At 35.3% G+C, this 25,835-nt stretch overlaps 1 protein-coding gene across 1 annotated transcript in view; it reads left to right on the plus strand.

The window, feature by feature from the left end:
- Positions 1–25,835, plus strand: part of GABRG3 (gamma-aminobutyric acid type A receptor subunit gamma3) — a 297,044-nt gene that overhangs the window by 13,908 nt on the left and 257,301 nt on the right. The window contains exon 3 of the mRNA XM_053970180.1: positions 9,896–9,963. Within this exon, the coding sequence (XP_053826155.1) occupies positions 9,896–9,963 (68 nt within the window). The remainder of the gene's footprint in view (positions 1–9,895; positions 9,964–25,835) is intronic.

Consider the following 25,835-nt stretch of genomic DNA (forward strand, 5'->3'; position numbering starts at 1 on the left):
TTTTTTGTTCTTTCTTTCTCTTTTTTTCTCTCTTTCTTTTTCGTTCTTTGGCTCTTTCTTTTTCATTCTTACGTTCTTTCTTTCTCTTTCTTTCATTCTTTCTTTTTCTTTCTTTCCTTCATTCTTTCTTTTTCTTTCTTTCCTTCATTCTTTCTTTTTCGTTCTTTCGTTCTTTCTTTCTTTCCTTCCTTCTTTCTTTTTTGTTCTTTCGTTCTTTCCTTCCTTCTTTCTTTTTCGTTCTTTCGTTCTTTCTTTCTTTCCTTTGTTCTTTCTTTTTTGTTCTTTCGTTCCTTCGTTCTTTCTTTTTCGTTCTTTCGTTCTTTCTTTCTTTCCTTCGTTCTTTCTTTTTCGTTCTTTCGTTCTTTCTTTCCTTCGTTCTTTCTTTTTCGTTCTTTCGTTCTTTCTTTCTTTCCTTCATTCTTTTTCGTTCTTTCGTTCTTTCTTTCTTTCCTTCGTTCTTTCTTTTTCATTCTTTCGTTCTTTCTTTCTTTCCTTCGTTCTTTCTTTTTCGTTCTTTCATGCTTTCTTTCTTTTGTTCTTTCTTTTTCTTTCTTTCTTTCCTTCGTTCTTTCTTCTTTCTTTTTCTTTCTTTCTTTTTTCTTTCTTTCTTTTTCTTTCTTTCTTCTTTCTTTTTCGTTCTTTCGTTCTTTCTTTCCTTCGTTCTTTCTTTTTCGTTCTTTCGTTCTTTCTTTCTTTCCTTCATTCTTTTTCGTTTCTTTCGTTCTTTCTTTCTTTCCTTCGTTCTTTCTTTTTCGTTCTTTCGTTCTTTCTTTCTTTCCTTCGATCTTTCTTTTTCGTTATTTCGTTCTTTTTTTCTTTTGTTCTTTCTTTTTCGTTCTTTCTTTCTTTCCTTCGTTCTTTCTTTTTCATTCTTTCGTTCTTTCTTTCTTTCCTTCGTTCTTTCTTTTTCGTTCTTTCATGCTTTCTTTCTTTTGTTCTTTCTTTTTCTTTCTTTCTTTCCTTCGTTCTTTCTTCTTTCTTTTTCTTTCTTTCTTTTTTCTTTCTTTCTTTTTCTTCCTTCCTTCCTTCCTTCCTTCCTTCCTTCCTTCCTTCCTTCCTTCCTTCCTTCCTTCCTTCCTTCCTTCCTTCCTTCCTTCCTTCCTTCCTTCCTTCCTTCCTTCCTTCCTTCCTTCTTCGTTCTTTCTTTCTTTCCTTCGTTCTTTTTTTTTCGTTCTTTCTTTCTTTCCTTCGATCTTTCTTTTTCGTTCTTTCGTTCTTTCTTTTTCTTTCGTTTTCGTTCTTTCGTTCTTTCTTTCTTTCTTTCTTTCCTTCGTTCTTTCTTTTTCATTCTTTTGTTCTTTCTTTCTTTCTTTCCTTCCCTCCTTCCTTCCTTCCTTCCTTCCTTCCTTCCTTCCTTCCTTCCTTCCTTCCTTCCTTCCTTCCTTCCTTCCTTCCTTCCTTCCTTCCTTCCTTCCTTCCTTCCTTCCTTCCTTCCTTCCTTCCTTCCTTCCTTCCTTCCTTCCTTCCTTCCTTCCTTCCACAACTTGTGCAACTTCCTTGGCAGTGACTCATGAACTTGTGGTTTCCTCTTGGATCCTCTAAAATTATTTGTCCCTTGCAGCCTCTGGCAGTCATTTCTGCCACATAAATACATTTCCTTATGTATATATAAGCCCAAATAAATTCACTTTGGAAATGAAATATCCTGACTTCACCAGTTCTAGCTGTCTTGAGGGTCATGCTGGTTTTCTTTACTCCTCCAGTATCTTTATAACAATTAGCCATATTTCTGAATATGAGAGCAGTGTCAGACACTGCTGCGCAGCTCTCACTAGTAGTAGGTTTGTACAAGCATAGCTGGTACAAAGAGATGGGCTCTTTTGAATCAGCAAACACAGAAGACTAAACTCTGTCTGATGTGCTTTACTGTGCTGCTCGGGAGCATTAGCAGCAGTTCTCTTTTAAAGCAGTTAAAAGTTTTCTCTGTAACTAATGTAACCAGTTTCTCAGTGTGTGCAAGGAGCAAATCTGTTGGTTGAGAGGAAACAACTCTGTTGGTTTTTAAAGGATATGTCCTTATCCAGGCACAATCCTATTGAAAATCTTGAGTTCTGAAGCAGTATCACGATCTTTTTCCTGTCTGACATGCTTTCCTACCATGCACAGAAATGAACCCTGAAGTGCACCACCGGCGATTACCACAGAGTCTGTCAAGTTATTTTTACTAGCTGCTGATTGCCACACCTGATGCTCTTTAAATTAGCTCCAGCTAGGTTTCCCCATATGTGGTGACAGAGGGTTGCATATTGCCTGACAGATCAAAATATTTTCCAGATCATAGTGCAGAGAAAGCTGTGAAGTGTCATGCAAGGTCAAATTACTACTTTCTCCTGTAAATCCTTTTTGGTGCTGGCCTACAAGACATTGTCAGGCATCTTATAACATGAAGTAGTGAGAGAGAAATTCATTGCTTCAGGATTGATCATAGACAGTTGTACCTGGAAAGTCAACTTGTGTGTAAAGGTAGAGCACGTGGGAAGGAGAGATGGGATAATTCTGTTTGTATTATGGCAGCACTCAGGAGAGGGAAAGCCATAGTCCTGGATCCAACTTCTGTAGTACTGGGCACTGCAGAAGACTAGAGATTAGTAGAGATTAGTCTAATTTAGATTTATATGGAAGAATAAACTTGATTAACCTGTTGTTGAGGACACAGAATGCTGTGGCTAAGACCTAGAAGGAAACAGGGCTGAAAACAGTGAGAGCTCAATGAAAAAAATCATAACAAAAAACTTTGGAAATTCTTTCATTGTTCCCACTGATACTTCCCTTTTCCTTCTTTTTTAGTTGGGTAGAAGTGGATTGTCTTTCTTTCAGAGACTTTTGTTCTGATTTAGCCATCTAACTAGAAATCTTCAATAAGAGGAATATTCCTGAGGAAAAGGTTGCTATTCAATGAGAATGAGAATGATTTCTGTTCTAGAAGGGATTTTTTCTGATTCTGCAGGAGTTCTAATTTTCTTCCATTTTCAGGAACGGATGATTTCTTTAGCTTTTGTTTGCCATGAACATTTCTAGAATATTAATAGCAAGGTTAGGAAATTAGGGGTAAACTACTCTGTGAACACTCCAAAATACCCCTTTCAGGTTTTTGTGATACATGTTTGAGTTTTGAAAGATTACATAAACAAATAGGTTTTTTTGTGCATCGTCTTGGTTTGGTGCTGGTCCAGTGCATTAAACATAGGCTCTTTCAGAATCCTGCATGGGAGCAACTCTGATTAGGACTGGATCTTGGCAGTGAGCTTTCTTCATGCCTGAATTCTGCTCTTCTAATTGCTTAACCATGGACTGAGTACAGGAAAATTTTTGCCTTGGCTTTCTGACCTGCTTTGGTTCATAGCTTTTCAACCCTCAGGGGAAACATCCTACTTTTTATTCATCCTTTTCTCAGGTAAAATTTTAATGTGCCATACTGAAACTATAAGAAGAGAAATTTTAGTCCAGTGCATTGAGCCTGAAGCTCTGCAACTCAGTGTTTCTGCATAAAACTCTCCAAAGCAACCCAGTTTGTTTTTTTCCAATTATTTAAGAGTTTTGGTTATTTTCCCTTTTTTTTTTTTTTTTTTTTCTTTTTTGTTTAGCTCACCTGATTTAAATCAAATACTGGGAAGCAACACTTTAATTTGAAGTTTACTGTACTTCAATATATAGAAATATTTTTGTATTCAAACACTGTTTTTCTGAATTTACCCCCTAATTGCCAATAATTTACCCCAGACAATGCAGTTCTTTGCCTATATAAAATGATCCTTTCTCTCATTTCTAAGAAGCCACTTGTATCTTTGCAATACTAATGTCTTGTATGTAGTCTGTTGGGTTGAAAGAAAGTTTACTGCTTGTGTGTTGGAGAACGGGACCTTTTTCCCAATTACTAAACAGCGAGCTCCCTTAAAATACAACTTTATCTTTGTGAATGTAAATAATTAATTTACACAGATAACTTTTATTTTGTGTTTTATTTCCTGACAGTGACTATTTGCTGAACTGGCTTGATGCATACACAGATGGAATATTTTTCTTGAATAGCATTCTAGGTAGGAAAGTTTGGTTGACAGTTAATGTTTGCCTAACTCTTAGTCTTAACTGTCACACACAAAACTAAATGTAGAAGATGCTAGTTCTTATTGTCTCTCCTTTTCTATAGCTTCACTATTGTATTTTTTAGTCTGAGAGGATCATGGGAGTATAGCATTCAAACTTTCTGGATGCCATGAGTTGAAAGTTAGGTAAGAGTCAGGGAAAGTCTGAGATACTAATTGCATAAGAAAATCCTTTTGTTCTTATCCCTTCCCTCTCTGATTACCCAGACTATGTTGTCATTAGAAAGGTTACTTAGAAAGAATTTGTAAACTGCAAAGTTGATCAGTGTTAGTTGCCATTTTGAGGTCACAGCACAAACTAATTGTTCTTTAACAGTCTTTAAACAGGGACATATTATGTTCTGCACATATTATTTTAAATATTGTTGCTCATTTTTACATCTGTATAGTTTTCTTATGGCTGTTATTGTTCATCCAGACCCTGGTTGCTAGCTAGCCAGACTTTGCAGGAACAAATTCTATTATTGTTCAGTCTTATGATACCACACAGGAACTCTTCCCTTCTGATGAATATAAGTAAAACAAAAATTAAAACTGTAGGAATTGATTGAAAAACACGCCTAACCATTAAGATCTACAGTTTCCATTCCATAACATAATACTTGAAAAATTACAGCTTGTGCATTAGGGAATGGTAAATGAAGGAAGAAAGTGCTGAAGGTTGATTGATAGTTATGGTGGGAAATGAAAACTAAAAGTGATTTATAGTTAATTGAGGGAGTCCGTTTATGTGCACACTGTCATTCACACTCCTGGACAAAATGACAACCAAACCTAGTATGTAAAAAAATTACTGTTTTCAGAGGACTGTGTTCTCATGCTGGTATTGCTTTAATCCAAACTTTCTTTCTTCTTTTGATTTTCATTTGCAGTTCTGTTTTGGTAGTTTGAACCTAAAATGTATGGATGTAGTTTCTGTCAGTTTCTGTGTCTGTAGCAAATGGAGGACTTTGACATCTGTTTTCAAGCCCATTCTCTTCTATGCAGGAAGAATGAGGGTTTTTAATTTTCCTCACTGATATATTTGTAGCATTATAGAAGAGAGTCATTGAATAATTTAGGTTGAAAAAGATTCTTAAGATCTTTGAGTTCAACCCTTAACCTAACACTGCCAAATCCAGCACTAGACCATGTCCTTAAGTGTCACATCCACTCATCTTTTAGATACCTCCAGTGATGGTGGCTTAACACTTCCTGTTACCAGGTTTTCCTTCAAATGTAGTGATTTGTTGCAAAATGGAGATGTGTTAGCTGACCGTATTTAGTCTTGAGACGTGATTTGTTAGCACAACAGTTTGTTTTATAGGAATAGCTAGGCAAATAGATGCTGCCTATAAGGTCATGTAGGGAAATTGGAATAGTCATCATCACTAATGCAAAGTAAAAATTAACACTATAATCACTACTATGACAGTTACCAATAACTGTGTAATGATTTATTACAGCTTTGTCCTAATTTAAAAATAACAATTTGTGTGGTAATGAGAGAATGTAAAATATCATTATAAAGCAATACAAAAAAATACCTCATTACTGCAGAGACAATCTTGTTAGTCATTTCAGAAGTCTTGTGAAAATTTGGGCAGAACTCAAGTGGCCCTGTAGTTCTTGAAGAGAGATCATACTGTGATTTTTATGTAGTTGTGTGCCTTCTAAAAATCTAGTTCTACTCGCTTTGCTTCTATAAACGTGTATTGGTCTATAACATTTTTTACTAATGCTGTGTTGGGTAGAACCAGAATAAACCTGGATGTTGGTTGAACAATGTAAGAAAGGTTAACTCCCAACAATAAATAATTTTATTTTAAAATTTATGAGAACTCAGTAAGACATACTCCGTTTAACTGAGCTTGTAAAAATATTTCTCAAAATTAAACTTTTAAAAATATTTCTAAATATTTATGATTTATGCAGGAACATTAGTGCTATTTGGACAGACTTCAAATGTGGAGGAAGCTTTCTGAAGGAAGAAAAGTTGTTCCATTCATGAAATAAGCATAAGTTCTGAATAGTAGAGATCTATCAAAAATTAAGAGATATTTTAAAAGGACAGGATAATTCAGAGTAGTAAATAAATATAATAAAATGACAGGAGCTTTTTGCAGACTTTTTCCCCTACATGACATGAAATTGTATAACATTCCCTCTTGATTTACTCAAGAGTCTATTAAAATTCTTGTGATTTATCTGTTGAGTTTTTTATACACATGATCAACTCACATATGCCCAACAGTAATGTCTTCATGGATTTTAATGAGATTCAAGCTCAGGTACTGTTTTTCTTCACCAGTGTAAATCCACAATGCAGGACCAGAAGAATCCTGTCGTTGTCCTAGGTGTGTTTTGAACTGTCAGGTTTTTTTTTAAGTTTGTAGGCACTACTTGTTGGTAGTGTCTTTGCGATGTGTTAGTTACAAAGCTGACTGAAATATAAACACTGTCTGTCTCAAAGCCAGGGCATTTGGATCAGATGACCTTAGTTTTGTTTAAAAGCATTTTGATTTGCTTTGTAAGTCCCCTACTCAATTAAAACCAACACGTTTGAAGATTAAATGGCTGTGATAAGCAGCCAGGTTACCTTCCGTGGTGCTGAGTACCAGTGTAACACTGCAATTACTCAGATGAGCTTACATAGGGAAAGTTACTGCCCTATATTAAATAGTGTTTCAAAGAACTTTGAGGACGCTGGTACATTTGTTGACAACCTTTAATTGCTCTCTTGCATATTGTATTCACATGGTTCTGCCAGTATTTTTTCTAAGTTTCTGACAGTTCTTTAGAACTATCTTGGGTTTAGGCCAATAACAAAACAGTACTGTAGCTGAATATCCGTATTTAATCTTATTGTCAGCTTTTAGTGAGGTATTAACACTTTAATTGTTCTGTCAACAACATGTGAGCACTCTTCTAGTGCAAGAAAAAACCTCCATCTACAGCTCAACAAGTCCATGTGTGGCTTGAATTCCTTCATGAAGTGGACGTTCACAAATGAATGCAATACACAGAAAAACTGAGCAGGCACTGAAATTGCAGAATCACAGAATCACAGAATGGTTGGAAGGGAGCACAGTGGATCATCTGGTCCAACCTTCCTGATAGTGTAGCTATTTCATATTTCCATGAAACTCAGTTTATTTTTAAGAGCATTGTAGGGTGAGTTCTTTCTAATAAGACATGATAACTTTAAGACTCAGTTATTTCCTTTTTCATAATACATTTTGGAGGAAATAATCTTAAAACCTTTCTTCATTTTGGTTGGTATGTTGAATTAGAAACTTATGATAATGAATCTAAAATTTATACCTGACAATCCTTTGTTTATTTGTATGTGTTTACATCCATGAAAGACCAAATGCAACAACAGCTATGCTCTTCTGCCTTTTCTTTTAAAACTTGAATGCACATTTATCATACAATCAAATTACAGTTGTGTTTTTATCTCTGCCTAGGAAAATAAAATAATTCAAATAAACTTTCAATTAAAAAAAAATGAACAAGTATAATAGCTTACCTGTATTTTTTTATTATTTATTTTCAATTTTAATTTCACTGGAAATGTCTGATATAAGAAGTGACCATTGTTTAGTGTTCTGTTTCAAGGTTAAACCTTTACTGTGAGTAAGATCAAATTCTCTTTAGGATTAATACACAGTGTTTAAGGGTTTTTTTTGGTTTTTTTTTCCACTGTAAGATAATTTGTTCCAGCACATTCAGGAGAAATTATCACCTCATATTCTTTTTATATACTTTACTGCAATGATTAAAAAAACAGATTTCAAACACTGTTTTCTGGTCCAAATTTTGTTCCTGATCCCGCCAAGATTCAGTTGCATGCCAATTTGCATCCTTAAGTCTAGTGCCATTAATGTTCACTAGAACTCCTTAGCCTTGAACTTCCAGGTAGACACATGCATAAACCCTATAAAGGTTAGAGCTCTTTTTTCCATGAATGCTATTCTGATGGAAGAGCTAGCTGTAGTTCCTTGCTATTACCAATTCCTGTGTAATGACATTTATTACTGCATTTTGAGGCAACTCATTACCAGAAGCTGCTAGACTCCTATTTAGTTATTAACTGGGTACAATTAGAATTGCTTTAATCATCTGAGCTTGTTCAGCTGAATTCACATTTTCTTTTGCTGAAGGGGAGATCTGAGTTTATCAGCCAGTACTTTAGTTTGAAACCATGACCTTAAATAATCCTGGATATTCTGACCATCCACAGTCAAGAAGTATGTGTTACTTAATGAATTAGAGAAGATGGCTATCATCTTTAACCACTATTTGTACCCACTTTAATATCTGTGTTTTGCAACAGGGGATATAGCCTTCCTAATGATAATGTACATACCAAAGTCTTACATGACAAGCCAGCTTGCAAATTCTTTTTTTCATAACCATCTAAATTTTCAAGTACTTTAAAACTACTTGACACCTCTTTGATAGTCTGAAATTTGGGGGATGCAGGCAAAAAAATATTCATCTTTGCATGTGAACATTCCTGTCTATCTATCAGATAGCTTTAGACCAATGGACTGATTGTTACCAGAGATAAGCTTCCATCGGAACCTTGGTATTTAGCTGTTCCTCACTTCTCTGCTCAGTAGCTTCCCAGAGGAAAGCTTTCTGAGTTTTGCATGGCTGATATGCCTGGATTTCCCCATTGCAGGAGGCTTGAGGAGTTAGTGAAAAAAGTCCAAGTCCAACCTAGTTCCCAAACTTCAGTGGTTTGAATACTCTCTGGAGATTTTTGAAAACAATGAAGAGGAGAAGGTGCTTCTATGGGAAAGAAAGATGTCCAACAGACACCACTGGCTTACTAGGGGCAAGTTTGCATCAATTCTCACAATGCAGGTTAAAACAATGTTTATTTTTTATACTTAGTTTTGAGTCAGCTAACTCTGGAGGAAGTAAACCACTAATTTAGATTTCAATTTAGAGCTTAATGTATACCCTATGGGGCTGGAAGAATGGCAGTATCAGTAAAAAAATTAATGTGTCTTTTGGTGTAATAGTGGCATTATTTTAGAGTTAGATTATGTCACCACTAAGAGCTCAATAACGTTCAGCAACTACACTGACACCAAAGATACCAAAAGAAAGAGAAATCCTAATGGCCTCAGCAAAAGAAAGGAATTCAGAGTTTGTCTTGGCTTATAAAGTCCTCAAAATCTGAAAACATGGAAGATCTTATGGGAAATGTGCATTGTGTAAACCAAATCAAATTCAAAAACCTTTGAATGAAAGAGTGCAAAGGCAATGTGGACTGAAGGGAATGAGTCTAAATTGAAAGAAGAGTTGCTTAGGTTTAGCTAATCAGATTTCATAGAGATTTTGTTCTAAGTTAAGATGATTTCAGGGCTGATGAGATGCAGTAATCTGGAAAGAGATGCAGTAATCTGGAAAGATTTTTTTGATCTGGAACGAACTGGCTAAAGGACCTGAATGTTGAGGCAAAGGGAAAAAGTAATATGCAGCATTATTTCTACTTTCATGTCAGACATCTTAGGTTTGAGCTTTACTTTGAGCTACCATGCCTAGCACTGAAAGTTTCTTTAACAAATTGTTGCTGACAAATTGTAATCGTGATGATGAAGTGGTACAGGTTTTAATTTATTGCAATTTTTTTTGTTCGGTAGGAGGAATAGAACCATGTTTTCCTAAAAATACATTATCCATATTTCTCAGTAGTTTTACCTGAAAAAAAGAACTTATGGTTATTGGGGAAAAAAATATTTAAAGTGATTATTTATATTGTGTGCAAAATAATATTCATTTTTTTTTCTCCACAGTAAAACCAACCGTTATTGATGTTGACATTTATGTTAACAGCATTGGTCCTGTATCATCAATAAATATGGTAAGTGACTTACTTACAAAGATTTTTATCTGGATTGCTGGTCTTGGCATCAATACTAACTTTTGAAAAAGACACTCAATACCACAATGATAAGTTGTTTTGATTCTGATTTGCTCCTGTTTTCAGCTATAATTCTGGTTTTTTGCATCTCATCAAGAGAACAAACCTATAAGCAATATTATGTTCTGTGTTGTCTATTGAAAAATGCTGGTAGATCTTCAGTGGTAAAATAGCCATCTTAGAGAAAAAAAAAAAGTATGAAGTGAAGTAATTTTCAAGAAAACTCTTGAGAAGTTGTTTCAAGACACAGTCAAATATACAGAACTTAATAATGTGGAGTTAATAAAGTCATCATATAATAACAGCATATTTATTTGGAATTCATCATCTCTTCAGTGGTTGCTTTTCTTTCACTGAGTTACCAACAGTCTTGAATGTAAAAGTATAATTTTGAAGAAGTCATACATAGATGTACTGCATGTGTAAAGGCTGGAGAAATTGGGAGTGTGATAGTGTTGGTCCCTTGTTACAGTCTGAACTCTAGGTCTTTCCTCAGTGCTGCAGCAACATATTCAGATTTAGAAAGCAAGCTGAATGTTTATGTAGCTATGGAGTTATGGGTAGCTGTGGCTGCTTGTGCAACTTACGAGTTTGGATTCATCATATTCCCCTTCCTAAATTAGGTTGATTTTTTTAAATACACCTTGGAAACGGAGGACCTGTTAATATCTTACTGTACTTAAAGATTTTAAAATAACCTCTTCAAAGCAATGTCTCTTTTCAACAATGGCATTCAAAGGCTGCCATGTACAATGTTCCTATAAGAATCTAATGAATGCATTGCATATATCCTTTGTATTTTTGGAAAAGAAGCTCCTGAATTTAAAAGGTGTCTGTTCAGCCTTATTCTTTGGTTTTGCCTATAAATATGAAAGAAAGCAAATCATTTCAGCATATCAAATACGAGGTGGTCAGAGACTCCTATGCACCCTGGCAGTTGAAAATCTGGCAAGTAAACACAGAAACAAATTATGTGCTGTGGACAACTTGGTGTCATATTCAACAACTGTGAAATGTGTTGATTGATATTTCATGTGAAGCATTGAATGTCAAGCAATGGGAGTAGCTGCTCCACTCTTGAACTAATAAATAGCTAATTATCTTGCCCTTCCCTGATGGCCTACCATAATGACTTCTCTGGAGAACAATTTATTGAAAGGTCCTCTGGCTTGCATTTACTCTAGGAATGGGCATTCTGTTCAAAAGCAATGGGGACAATGTGTTTTTGATTTTTGCCTCTCTGAATTAGTTAGTAAGTAGAATTTGGGGGTGCTGGAAATGTATGTGGAATAATAAGAAAGCATTTCATCAAAACTACTTCAGGTAGAAAGAAAAAATTAGTAGTATAAGAAATCAGTGAGTTTTGGAAGATTATTGTAGCACAGTCTTACTTATTCATTAACTTTGACTTCAAGATAACCTTTGAGTTCAAGATACCCAAAATAGATAAATGTACCAAAATATCAGTTTTGAAAATGCATATTTTATCTCTTTTATAGTCTCATTAGGATAGTTAATGAGTGTATGATATTGAGATATTTCTTACTTACAGCTGAAGAAAAAATATGTGCAATGTGTAAGGGCAGAATGATAAATAAAATAATGAAATACAAAATGTAGGTATCTGAGGTTTAAGGACTCAAGACTGCATGAAGATATATTTAAACTTCTGAAGAAATGGACATTATTTCAGATGTGCTTGTGGACAGTACATCCCACTGAAAGTGAATCTGAACTACCTTAGTACTTTTGAACTTCATTTCTGTTCTCAAACATAATTACCAATATAGGAAATTAACATTAGACACTCAAATGTAGCAAACGTTTGTCCAAAAGCTCCATTTCTGCTCTGTTACATTGGAGTTTGTCCAAACATACATAAGAGAGCAGTAATAATCTTGCAATCTCAAATTTACAGTGAAGATGGCAAGTCCTCACAAAATTGCAAGCCACTGTGCTGTATGATGGCTTGTCTCTGAAGTGGCAGAACTGATTGGGAAGCTTCTTTTCACCCCAATTTGTGTTATTTCAACTGTTTGGCTACAGTATTCAGTAGCCATCATTTAGTCTACTGGAAGAAAAAAACCAAACACTTTTTGGAATTAAAAATAATAATCTATTTACTTTTAAATAAGCAGTTTTTCACATAGACTGTGAACTACTGAAACTACTGAAGCATGGGAACACAAAGAGCTGAACAGAAATAGAAGCTAGAAATTACCTGTGTCAGAGGAAGAGGAAGAAAGGGAGCGTCTTCAGTCTGATATCTGTCTTATAACTGAAATTTCAAAGGGAAAGGAATGTACATGAAAATCCCATTTCAGGAGAAAAAAAAAAAAAGGGGATTCTTGGCAGAACCCACCTATGCTCTTTTTCTCACCAGGACAAGAACTTTTAACTTTTCTCCACTTAATTATTATTAAAAGTTGAGCTGTTCTGTCCAGGCAACTCGATAAGGTGGTGGTTGATTGAGCAAAAAGAGTGATGATTACTTTGATTTCCATCTCTTCTATTTCAAGAGTGAGATCATCAACACGTACAAGGCAGGCTTTCCTGCTGTGTACTTCCATACTTAGACCTTAGCTCAATTACTTTTTTCTTAGTCTGCAGCACTTCTGAGGGAAAATCATGTGGAGCTTCTCTAGAAATCAAACTCTGCATGAATATTTTCTGATCAGTTTTCATCAGTGATTTTCATCTAGTGGGTGAAACTTAGGAAATAATTTTCTTTAAGATATCTTTTCAATGGGTGTTCAGCTGAATGTTCAAATCGATTTTGTTGAGCAAAGCTTTTCAGATGTCACTAAGTGTTGCAATTATGCTTAGACTTGAGTATGAATATTAATATCTAACTGTTTCTTTAACAGTCAGGAAAAAGACTGTTGCTATCAAACACCTACTTGTAGCAGAGTTAATCTCAGGTGAACTGCATGTGAATACAAGGAAGAATGAATCTTTTTAGACAGAGGCTGCAACTACCACAAGGGGAAGAAATGTTAGGGACTCCATCAAAAAGGCTTCAAGTCAAAGGAGAGGTGATGTTCTGTGGCAAAGATACCATAATCCACAGGAATATATGGCTAACCCTGCATTCCAGACCTTTTGCTGAGATTTTCTGGCACTTCCCCTAAAAGTCTTACCAGTGTCTCGTATTCTAGGTACTTTCAATATGTCTATTTTAAACCTCAGGATTTCCAGAAAGAGTAAAACAGTAATGAGGTTGGTCTTCTATTAGAGACTAATCATTATAATATCTTTATGAAGACAATAGAAACTTGTTTTCTTAATAGACAGGGGAGACTCTTTCTTTGTCTGTGACATGGAAGATTTCTTTGGGTTGTGGTTTAAAAAACCTGATATGAAGAAATAGGTATTGTGTAATATTAGACAAGGAAAAACAGTCTGAATAATAAACTGACTGATACTAGGAAGTGGTTGTGAGTGACAATAGCTTAAATAAGTAATTTCAGCATTTTGAGTTATGACATGATGTTATGAAATGGTAGATACTATTGATGTTATTAGTATTTTGAATTTAAAATTCCAAGATACATGAATGCCCATTCAAAAATTTTAGGCTGTCTTTTTAATAAATGAAAGCCATCTCATGTATAAATATCTTTATAGATAAAGGCCAGGATGCCTGTCCTTTATCAAGAACATATTAGGATGTGAGCTTAGATGCATTTAAAGGATACAAAACCTGGTTTATTCAAAAGTAAATGACAAATGCATTCTATGAGCCAAATTATATGTTACTGTGTGCACATTATAGCTCTTTGTCTTGGTTTTCATCACCTAATAAAGTAAGTTAAAGAAATCTGCAATTTGCCATTTCAAGGTGCAATGCCATTAGAGACATTAGGTTGAGGATGCAAGATTTTAATTCAATCTTTTCTTATTGAAAATCTTTTTTATATCTGTAATTATAATGAACACTTTTCCACTATATTAGGAAATCTTAAGGATCTTCTAAATGAGTTATTTTAATTAATTTTTTAAATTTTAGAATTAATTTGCAATTTTCCCCCATGCTTTATATTGTAAACCAGATGTATGAATTCCATATCCCTCAGTTTTTATATATCTGTCTTCTAAAAATTATTTTTTCTTTAATATTTTCCATTGAAAATGGTGTCCAGGAAGCATATCATTTTGCATTAAAACCCATAATCCATTTTTCATCAACCCTTCGGTTCCTGTCAATAGCTGTAAAGGTTTATAAATTGCCTTGTAAACCATAGTCTTAACGTGGCTTACTGTAGCCTGGTTTTCTACAGTTAAGCAATACTGGCTTTTCTCTAAAAGAACAGAAAAGGGAAAGAGACCAATAATCAAATTAGGAACTAGACATAAATAGTGGGAGAAAAAATCCCCTAGAAGTAGTTTTGTGAGACAGAAAGGTAAACATGCTGAGATTAAATAGACTATTAAACTTCAGTGGCACCAAAGCCTGTGTATTTGTGCATTCACACATACAGGGTTAACTGAGTAGCTACAAGAATCTGAGACTGCCACACAAATTGCTAGTGAAGGAAGGATTTTACGCCTGTGTGGTTTTTGCAACTGAAGTCTCATTTTAATACATCTATACAGAAAGAATGTTGAAGAGAGTGTGAGAGGCAACTTTATAAACTGTACTTATCTGTCCATAAAAATAGTAATTGGTTACCTGCTGGTCATCTCTTTATTCTCAAGTATTCTTAAATGGCAATTCAGAGTGTTTCTTTTATGTACTTCATCACTTCATTCTATTGTGTCCACTCTCTAGGCTATGCCATATATCTTTATGGGTACTATATTTTCCATTTGTTCAGTTAAGTGTTCTAAAATAAAAACATTTTTTACTCTATTTCACCCTTTAATGTATTGGTAGGCTCCTTTGAACTTCAGTTTCAAAGTCCCTACATGCTCGTTTTGCTTCTCCACCGGATACTGTAGGTATCTTAAAGAATAGTCTTGATCTGGAGACTTGTCTAAAGTACTATTCAAAGCTTATAATTAAGCCTGAATTTCTTGCATGCTTTAAGTCTTTATGTCTATTTGTTTGATATGTCTATTTATCTTTATGTCTATTTGTTTAAGTTATTGTTAGAACAGCTGCAGTTATAGAAACATAGCCTGCTGAATCTTTCCATCATATGGCAAAGCTATTTTATAGCCGGATTTTATCCCATTTTCAGCCCACTGTAAAATATCCCGAAGTATTTCCTTTACAAACATCTTCTCAAAGATAGTGCAAGTCAGTGTTTAAGCACAAGGCTGATGTCCTGTTCATTGTTAACTTGAAGTGTGTTTTTCTAACTCTATCTCACTATCTCACCTATCTATTTATAAAGCAATTGTGTAGGGAGATGGTTTCAGTTATTTTTGAGGAGTGAGTTTTCCAGTTGATGAGTTCAGATAATCACTAAAATAATAGAATGCCTTGGGCTATTTGTATTTTTCATACAATATTATTATTATATTATAAATATTACAAGCTCCTTTGTTGCACCGTGACCTAGGACAACACTCATGTACTGGACTAAATTTTAGTCTGAGTGGGTCTTTTTGTTTACGAGGACTAATATACTAATCATACACTTAAGCATTTTTCTAGATTTTGATCAGGTTACTGTTTCTAGAGCATATTTATATCCTGTCATACGTTTGGATCTCTCATAATAAAAAAAAGTATGCATTATAGAAAACTTTTAAGATAAATGGACTTTTTTCTAATAAAACAAAATCACCTCTCATACAGGCTCATTCTTGTTGCCTTAAGATCTGGCAGTCAGTGCCTCACTATGAAGCTATTTCTGGGAGGTAGTAGTAATAAAATGAAACTTACATCTATTAGTGGCTTCTGTTCCACTGATCTTGTGAGAGACTTGTATAATCTCAAAAGTGAAACTGACTGGAAAAGAGGAAGCTGGGGCTGGGGAAATGAACATAGGTTGATTTTTTTCACATACCATCTCAGCAGCCTCTACATTTGGTCTTCTCTAGAGCTTCACTTTGTGAAACTAAAACAGGGCCTGGGAGAGAGACACTTGGATAAAGAAGGGCCTTAGGCTGCTCTTGTTTGAGGTGCAATGGGATGGACTAGAATAATGTTAATTTTTCTGCAATGTAGCTTGTGTGGTGTGATGTGCAGCAGTAAAATACATACTGCCATTATTTACTGCATTGGCAGGAAATCCAGTTTACTTCTTGGAGGAATGATAGATTCTGTGACAAGTCTTTGGTAATGGACTGATCTTAGGTCTGCTGCTCTGTCTTATCAGAATTCAAGCACATTGTCAAATATGGATGAACTTAGCCTTAGAGTTGTCTCAAAAGGTGTATGACAAATGAGCAATTTAATTTCAGTAAGATAGGAAAATTAAATGTCTCATCTGCTCAGTAGTGGGTATTAAAAAAGATTTGAAGAGCAGCTAGACTGAATGTTTTTTCCACAGATAAACAGGGTGACAATATGTAACAGATACCTCCTCTTTGAGGTAATGTATTAGCCTTCACACAAAAAGTGGAAAGAAACTCCCTTCCAGTTTTTAAAGCTGGAAAGTTTTAAAACTTTAAAAGTTTAATCCCAGTTTTTAAAGTTTGATTTTTCCCACTTCAATAACCTGTTTCTTGGGCCTGCAGGCTTTAGGCTTTAGAACTAGTGTGCTCAGTGTTAAAGTTCATTTAAAAAGCAGTAGTTGCCTTTCTTGTCTGTTCAGCGATACATAGCTTCACATTCTTTATTGGCAACATTTGGGAAAGTTAGTTTAGGAAAACTAACAGCTAAATTGCTGTAAAGGGCATTGAATTACTTTATGGTAAATTGACAATCTCTTGGCCTAAATCAATTTCAGTTTTGAGTGGTCAAGTGTTTATCAACTTTATTTCAGAGTTTGAGCTTTCCATGATCGCTCCATGAAAGAGTAATTACTTTTCTGTTGACCTGTTTATTGGATTCCTCAATGATATTGATGTAATTTAAACTATGGTTTTGAGAGTTTGGTCTTCCTTATTGCTTTTAGTTATGGATTTATTCAGGAAGCAAATGGATGCTGCTGATTTGTTCTGTAAGTAATAGAGATGTACTAATGACAAGTTGTCATAAGACTTCATGGTGTAACTTTCTGGGAATGTAGACCTAGATGTCATGGCAACCATAGAGCAATTCTAGCAGCATTATGAATGTGCTTGGTAGTTAGGAAGAAATAGCTGAATACAGGGTGACCCCCTCTAAACCATTATTGGGCCACAGAATCATCTTCAGTGTTCTGTAAGGTTTTTTGGTAAAGAATGATTACTATTCACCAGCATCATTTGAATATCAGAACAATAATTGGCATTTTCCACACCATTATTGCAATGAGCAAAACCCAGAAGAACCTCCCTACCTTACTTTTTTTTTTTTTTTTTCCACAAGAGAGCTTGTCATCAGTCTAATTGGTCATAATTCCTTTTTTGTCAGATTGCTGAAAAATAAGTTTTAGAGAATTGTATTACATTTCCATTCAAGCTTTTTTTAGTGAACATGATGTCCCTTGACTCTTGGGAACTCTCAGAAATGCTTTTTCTGGTATAGACAAGGTATTTCTACTGAATGATGCACAGAACTGAAGAATAATACAAATGCTTGGTTTCTGCAATTAAAAAGGTCTACAGCCTGCAGGGTTGTACTGTATCCCAGCAGTTCCATGCTTTTGCTAACACCGTACACTTTCCTCCTTTTAAATCAAAGTAGTCCTAATTTATTGCTTTTGTGGTCTGGAAAAGGGGCTTTTATGTGGTCAAAAATAGTGATATTCCAGGTTCTTTATATTTTCCATAGCTTTCTTCCTCAAAGGTCTTTCTACCACAGTCTTCTTTTGTATCTGCTTTTCATTAGACTTTTAAGATACAGGTGGTTCTGTTACATTTTGTGTTGCATTGGGCAAGTTGCTCTCTACACTTAAAACTTCTATCTTCTCATGAAACTTTGTGGCTCTTTTCCTGCTTCTGCAAATTTTATTTGCAACTCTTGAAAGCTGAAGAGATGTTGTGAGAGGAAGATGTTATTATAACTATTATTAACTTTTTGTACACTACACGGAAGCACATAGTTTTGACCACAGAGTTTTGAATATGTTTTAGTTAAACATCTCAGACATTAAAGTGTAGTCACTGCTTTAAAATTTACAATAGGCATTTTAATGATAATATAATAATTTTACTAACTGTTGAGGTTTTCTTTTAAGTTATAAATGGTAAAGATATGGAAACTATTCAGGGGTCCAGGAGAATAAATTCTCAAGGCTGTTGTGAGATTCTTAAACCAAATAAATTGCTGTCATCCTTTCTGTTTCCTGTGCTTACCCCATAATTTATCTAGCAAATTGCATTTCTTGGGAGACTTGGGAGCAGGGAAAACTGATTCTTGTTTTCTTGCAATTGCTTTTGCATATTTTTCAAGGAGAACAGAATTTTAAAAAGTATTTAAGGAACTTAGTAATGGGAGGTATTAAATACCTAGCCTTCATACCATTGTAAACATGGCCCTCTATTTGTCAGGTCAGATTTATGAAAATTACAACAGGTTCATAAAAGTATGAGGGTGTCAAGCTCTTTCTTACAGTGCCTAGCTTAACATAAATTCCAATGGTTACATCAGCTCCACTGATATTTTCCTTGCATATTTAGTGAATATTTGAATAAGGTGAGATTAGAAATTGAGACGAAATCTGTATGATTCTTAGCGTACCATAAGAAATTTGGTATGATTTTTATAAGTATTCTTCCTTAGGAATTCTGGCCTAAACAAAAAATATGTCATAATAATAGGATTGTTGTATCTGTTTTGATTTGAGATTTCAAATAACAATGTTTGAAGGAAGGAGTTTAGGCCAGCTGTTAGAAAGAAAAATGGAAAAAAACACTTGGTCTTGCAGATTCTTCATCATATTGACATAGACACAGTGATGATTATGCTATCATGTAATTTGCTTCTGTATTACTATTCTTCTATGACACCAAAAGTTCCTGTGAAGACTATGCAAGAAACAGAACAAATGTGATACAGCACAGGGAACTGCAAGAGAAGAGGAAGGCCAAAAATGGTTGGATACTATTTTGAGAACATGTCATAAGAGAGCCATACTATTTCAGACCTCCGGGTCCTTCTCCTCAAGAGAGATTACTAAATCCTTCAAAAGAAGAATTCTGGAAATGAAATTTCATAATCCAGTTGAATACAGAAAAGCACCAGATCAAAAATGACATGGGTATTGTGGCTCTGTACTTGTGCTCCTGGTAATCTCTGCAAATGGTTAACTGCTCGTCACCTTTCCTGGGTGTTGCATCTTTTTCTGCTTCAGTTTTATGTCCTAGCCTTTCTCTCTGTTGTCTGTTGATTAATTAATCTTGTTTTTACCCAGAATATGTTTATCTAAACAGTCTAGAAGTTTGCAATGGTTCTCTCGGATAAGAAAAAGGACATGTATGATTTTATGACTTTTTCCACCTGTATTGTCTAACCAGTAAGTTACCTCTGTTTTCAGACCTTGCCCTTCAAAATCCTTCTTGGAAACAGTAGCTAGTGAACTCCAGGGATAGTGAGCTTTGGCTGATAGTTCATGTTTGGTAAAGTGTGTTGGCTAACTGAGACAAAGAAATAACTGTCATCTGCTTACATACACTCCATATATCAGACTATGACAGCGCTATGCTTTCAAATGGCTTTCCAGGTAGGTATTTCCCTGAGGTATATTTGCTGCAGTGTGCACAGCATGTGTTTCTCATTACCTAGAAGGCCTGTAGATTGAGGTCAAATTACAAAGCAGTCAAAGTTGTGAATTATAGAAAGGTACAATTCTAATATTTACATTTATTGAGATTATTATATTGGAATTAAAAAAGGTTTTTTAAAAATTTGTCTAAGAGTGCCAATTTCTGAATTTTACTGCTCCTAGTAACTGAAGAATTGGGATCGCCAAAATGCTTGCTGCTCTTCCCCACTGCAAATGGAAATAAAAAGTTCCCTCTGGTATTACCTATCTGTCTCAGTCTTGGTGTTCATTATTCTGGGTGAACTTGTCTCTTGAGCACATGCTCACTAAACATCTGGCCATCTTTAAGGCAAAGCAGTTTCAATTTTCCTAAGCTGGATTCATGCATTATGCAAATGTTACCTCATTAGACACTGAGATGAGCTATCAAGCTATATTGTTTGGTCAGAATAATGTAGGCTCAATGCTGATTTGAAATCAGACTATCAATTTTGGATAAATTCAGTTCATGCAATCATTTTTGCTTGTGATTCAATTAGGGCATGTATAGTGATTGAGGTAAATGCAGTCAATGATTTTGTCTCTGTTTCTGACTTATTCTGATACCTATATGCAGTGTATGAAACAGTATAAACAATAAAAGAGCTAAATAAATCCCTCAGAAAGTGAATAGAACTATGCCAGGCATAATTTTGAGCCATGTTCTCCTAAAATACTCCACACTGAGAGTCTAATTATAAGACTGAAAATTACCCAAAGTTGATTTTGGCGCTAGAACATATTGGATCCTCACTGCCTTCTGTCTTTTCTTTGAATTTGCACTGTGTGGAGAGTGCAAAGTGAAACACCTGCAAATTGGGGAATTTCTTCTGTGCTGGATGGGGCCAAATAAATAGGAGATGTATACAGTATCAAAGGAGCTGTCTGATATTGGGGTCTGAATTCCACAGGGGACCCAGTTTCTCACCTGACATAACTGTTTGAATTCATCAGTGTAAATGGAAATGTGATCTGTACTAGCCTGCTGCTTCTGTATTTCCTTTTACCTAAAGTACTTCTTATTGTTTCCAGATTAAAAGGTTAGACACTAGGAGTTTTTATTTAGAATAGTATTATAATTTAATATATTATTCTTTTGCAGAGTATATTAAAAAGGTAAAGAAGAAAAAAGGACTGCAAGATTGTTTGATTCCACTCTCCTGAAATCTCTTTACCTTCATTGTTTTCCCTGCAATGTGTTCTCTAACTCTCTGGTGTCGGAAGCTGTATTTATGTAAATAGGTCTGAGCATTACTTTGCCATCTGGATAGTACTGTAAAAATGGCATAAAGAAAAGGAAAGTGAAAACAAATATAGGAAGCCTGGGAGAATTTCTTAAAAAGAGAAAATTGGACCTGTATTTTGAGAGCTGCCTAGCTGGACCAGAGTTTTTGACAGATTGTGGCACAGCTAGGTTAGTTAACTGAAAAGAGGCAGATTAAAATAATTATTTGAGAATTTCAGCTGGATTTTTAAAAAGTCTGGCTAAACTGGCATTGTGTGATTGTTCTAGATAATGATAGCTGATACATTGAATGGTTAACTTGTGTAAATTATTTGGTTTAGCTCAGATTTATTAATGAGGTTTTTGTTGACATAGTAGTGTTTAGGAATGTGGCTTCTCTCTAGATATCTCACCACCTCTTACATGTGGAATTGGTTTTTTGTGTTCTGTTACTCATATGTTTCAGCCTGTAAAAATAAAGGCAGCCTAATATATCTCTCAAATTTCGAACTCTTTAGAGGTCTAGAGTTACGAGGATCTTTGTAAAATGTTTTTAATAAAATGACAAACAAACTAGCAGTCAAAATCATAATTAAATTAAACTGAGGAGCATGCCAAAAATCTGTCAGCTTCTAAATAAATGATCTGATTTATGCCAAGTATCACATGGAAGCTAAAGTCAGGAACTGGATTTGAAAGTGCTTTTTGAATATTTTGTTTCCATTGGAGACTTAACATGCTCAGCTTCTATTTTCATTCAGAATTTGAAGCTTGTCCATGGACTTAATCTTAATTTGTTTTAACTGAGCATTTTCCAGAATGAGATGAAGGACAGGGTCAGTTTTACACAGAAACAAACTGTAGGCAATTTTAGCTTTAATTAGTAATTTGTTCCTGTGGCACTATATTGGACTATAAAACTACAACAAAAATGGTAAAATAAGAGTATAAGTACTTGGGGTTGATGTTATAATGTAATTAAACATCTATGTAAAATTTTTCTTTGCAAATAGTGGATTTCAGATTAATATTATAAAGAACAGCAGATATATATTATAAAACTTTGCCAAACGCAGTTCAGACAGTGGTTTGGCTCTGAAGCAATTATAGGAACATGTGTTTTTTTCACTTTGAAAAGCAAGTGACCTTCTACCTTTCAATGAGCTTTACTATGTCATGCTAGTTAGAAATTACATTAAATTTTAAGACTTTGGAGGGGGAAAAAATGGTGCATTTCCTGTATGTCAGAAATGCCTTCTGTTGTCTCTGAGAAAATCTGCCTGCAAGTCTGTTTGCACATGCTCTGCAGAAAAATGGTTTTAGCAGCTTAAGTCTCTGATTCCACCTGTGTTGTACATGTTTTAGTGTGAGTGTGGGCGAGATTTTCTGGAGAGCTTACATTTGAACTACTGCAGCTAGTGTAAAAAAGAGCAATGTTCTGTGCTCCTAGTGATCTTGCTGTAGTGCAGCAGCAAGGAGGAGGGAGTTGAAAAGTCAAAGTTATGGCTGATTTTTTTTTCACCTGTACTCAAGCACGATAAAACAGTACTGCATTTCTTGATAGTCTACCATAGTTTTGCAAAAGTAGTTCCTCCTTCAACATACACATAGTTTCTCTGATCTGAGGCTCTTTGTTTGGTACAGGAGTTTTCCTTCTTGCTGTTGTAGTTCAAGCAGCTGCTTGTAGGGACCCAACAGGAGGGCCTTGAGATTGGAGCAGCAGAATGCAGCTCCAGTGGAACATACTTCAGAATTCTGTCAGGATTGGTACTATGACGACTGGCCTGAGGAGCCTGTTCCAGTGCCCAACCACACTCAGGGTGAAGAAACATTTCCTAATACCCAAACTAAACATCCCCTGACACACATGCCATTCCCTTGGACTCTGTCACCAGTCACCAGAGAGAAGAGATCAGTGCCTGCCCCTCCACTCCCCCTCATGAGGAAGCTGTGGACTGCAATGAGGTCTCCTCTCAGTCTGAACTGAACAGACCAAGTGACCTCAGACATTCCTCATATGGCTTCCCCTCAAGGCTGTTCAACATCCTCATGTTCCTACTTTGGATATTCTCTAACAGTTTAATATTTGTCTTATATTTTGATGCTCCAAACTGCACACAATATTCAAGGTGAGGCTGCCCCAGTGCAGAGCAGAGTGGGACAATCCCTTAGCTTGCTGGTGATGCTGTGCCTGATGGACCCCAGGACAAGATAAGACAGGTTAAGTGGCTGATAGCGGATTCAACATATATTTTTAAGCACATACTAAAGCTAAGTGGAAAGGCCATCCATGCTATCTGGACTCTCCTTATATTTCTCTCTTTACCATATCCTTAAGTGCCTGTTTTCTTACTGTAAATTTGCATCAGATACAAATATTATGGGCTCTCCTAGGAGACCTGGAAAATAGGGCTTCCACATGGTTTTGCTTCTGTATACAATTGGACACACTATGACTTACTGCCATTTAATGATCTTCTGCCTGCAGCAAAGAGATGTAAGTTCTGCAATGAGGTATGATTTAGGTAGGGTTTAAGATCCTGTTGCTGTTTGAAGAAAGCATTTTGATTTCTTAATCAGCTTGTCCTAAATTTCTGGGATTGTCAATAAAAGTAGCTTTGAGACTTAAAAGGCATCTTGCACTGGTATTGTGTCAAGCCAGCTGTAGTTCCATCTTTGGTGAAATACTTGTATTAATCTTAGTTTTACTACATAACTTTTGTGTATCTCTATAGATGATGTATTGGAAATGGCTAGGGGTCTCACTTTCTGGTGGAAATTCAGAGGGTTTTAGCACAGAATCCATAGGTATATTACCTGACAAATAGTTTTTGGAGGATGGCTTGCCTGCATGTTGTTTGACTTAATCTTTTTCAGGACTGGTTTGAAAGAAACAAATGAACTGGACAAAAGAAAGTTATATGAAACTCACTCAGAGTCAGCATGAGATGATCCTGCAAAAAGTGTGGCAGCCTCTTGAGCAGAAGGGTTGCTGGGTGGTGGAGCTGGTTGAGGAGAATGGACAATTTGCTTTTGTGTTTTCTTTCCTTTGGATAAGCTGTAAAGTGACATGTGTCATTTGAAACCTGTGAGTTTCTAATAGCCTTTTAAAGAGCAGTTTTCTACTCATGAGCCAGGAGAATTTCCTGAACTTGAAACAGAGATAAAGTGAGTGATTAAATAATTAGAAGCCTTTTTGATTGAATGTAGGAGAATGTAGATCACAATTTTTGACTGGCCTAGAAAAGAGCCAGGACTTGAGTTCAGGAGTTCACAACTGAATCCTACCCAAACTAGGTATTTAGTTGTTGGTAACTAGGTTGATTTTTTTTTTTTTTTTTTTTTTTTTCTCATTCTGCAGTCATTTCCATGAATATTTTGCATCCCTCTTCAGTGGTTGTTGCAGATACTCAGAATACAAAAGGAACATAGCTTATATTTTCTAAATGTAGGATGAGTAATTCACATTAGAGTGATTAAAAAGTGGATGAGGAAAGTAACCCAGCTCATATTTTGAAGGGAGACACTATGATACACTCCAAATAATACCCCATATTCTATTTCCATATAATTTATGAATTTTTTTACTGAGGGGAATGGAAAGGTTAACAAAAATCTTTATTTTCCTCTAACTATTCTGATATAGTTAAGCAAGAAACACTCCTTGAATAAAGAAGATAAAGGCTTAAGTGGAGGTTCAGTATGATTTGCTGGAAGGCATATGACATATGGTAAATTCCACGTCATGTTAGGAGAATTCACTTGTTGGAAGTAAGGCTTTACAGCTTTTTGGCATGTAAATCAAATCCCTGCTCACTCGCTGATTTAAAATTAGTGCATTATGAAATCAGCCTGCAATTTTTAATGTCATTCATGTGAATGGTCAAAATCTGTTAGTCTACAAATGCATTCCTCTATTTTCTATAGTATACATTTTGCAGAAATTAACTTTAATTGATGAATTATTGATTATAATACTTGCCAATACTGTGTAGAAACGTCTCTATTCAAGATACCATTGTTTTGTTCTGTATTTTCTTGCAGATTACCAAAATTGACACATCTATCCAATCCATAGCTTAAAGAGCCTGAAAATAGGAAGTACAATATGAAATACTGCTTCTTTTCTGCTTATTCTTCCAACAGATTCTCAGGAGATCAGTTTTTCTTATCACCTCTAGTTTCCTCAACTCATTTTCTCCTCTCAAAAACTGTGTATACTTTTAGAAAGCCTTTGAAGTAAGTATGATGATTTTTTTTTGGGTTTTTGTTTTCTCAAAGGGACAATTGTGTGGCAAAGTTGCTGTCCCCTTGGCTTGTTGTTCACTTGCCTTGCCTTGTCTTTTTTCACCTGTGCTCACACCACCTCACTTTGTCTCTCTTCACCTCCCTTTCCTTCTGTTCTTTTAAGCTCTGGCACAAAGTTAGTAGCAACTGCTCTCTCACTCCCTCTGACCCTGTTAGGTGAGATGGGGAGGAGAATCAGAAATTTGTGGGTTAAGATAAGAACAGTTTAATAATTGAAAATATGATAGTAAGACTAATAATAAAAAATAGCATTAATATTAATGAAAGGAAAGAGAGAGAGTTTTACTCTTTATATAGAGAACTGAAATATTTTTTAGAGTTCTCAGATGGCTTTGAATCTTGAATGTGTTTTTTCTGATATAATTCAGCTATGCAAGCCCATGGCTCAGTTTCAATTTTTAATGGATCAGGTGCATGGCGACCTGGTCTTTTCTACCCCTATTATTCTATAATTCTGTTAAGCTAACAGATTCCAAGAGCCCTGCTAAGAGGATTTG

The sequence above is a fragment of the Vidua macroura genome, chromosome 2 (assembly GCF_024509145.1).
Source record: "Vidua macroura isolate BioBank_ID:100142 chromosome 2, ASM2450914v1, whole genome shotgun sequence".
NCBI lineage: Eukaryota > Metazoa > Chordata > Aves > Passeriformes > Viduidae > Vidua > Vidua macroura.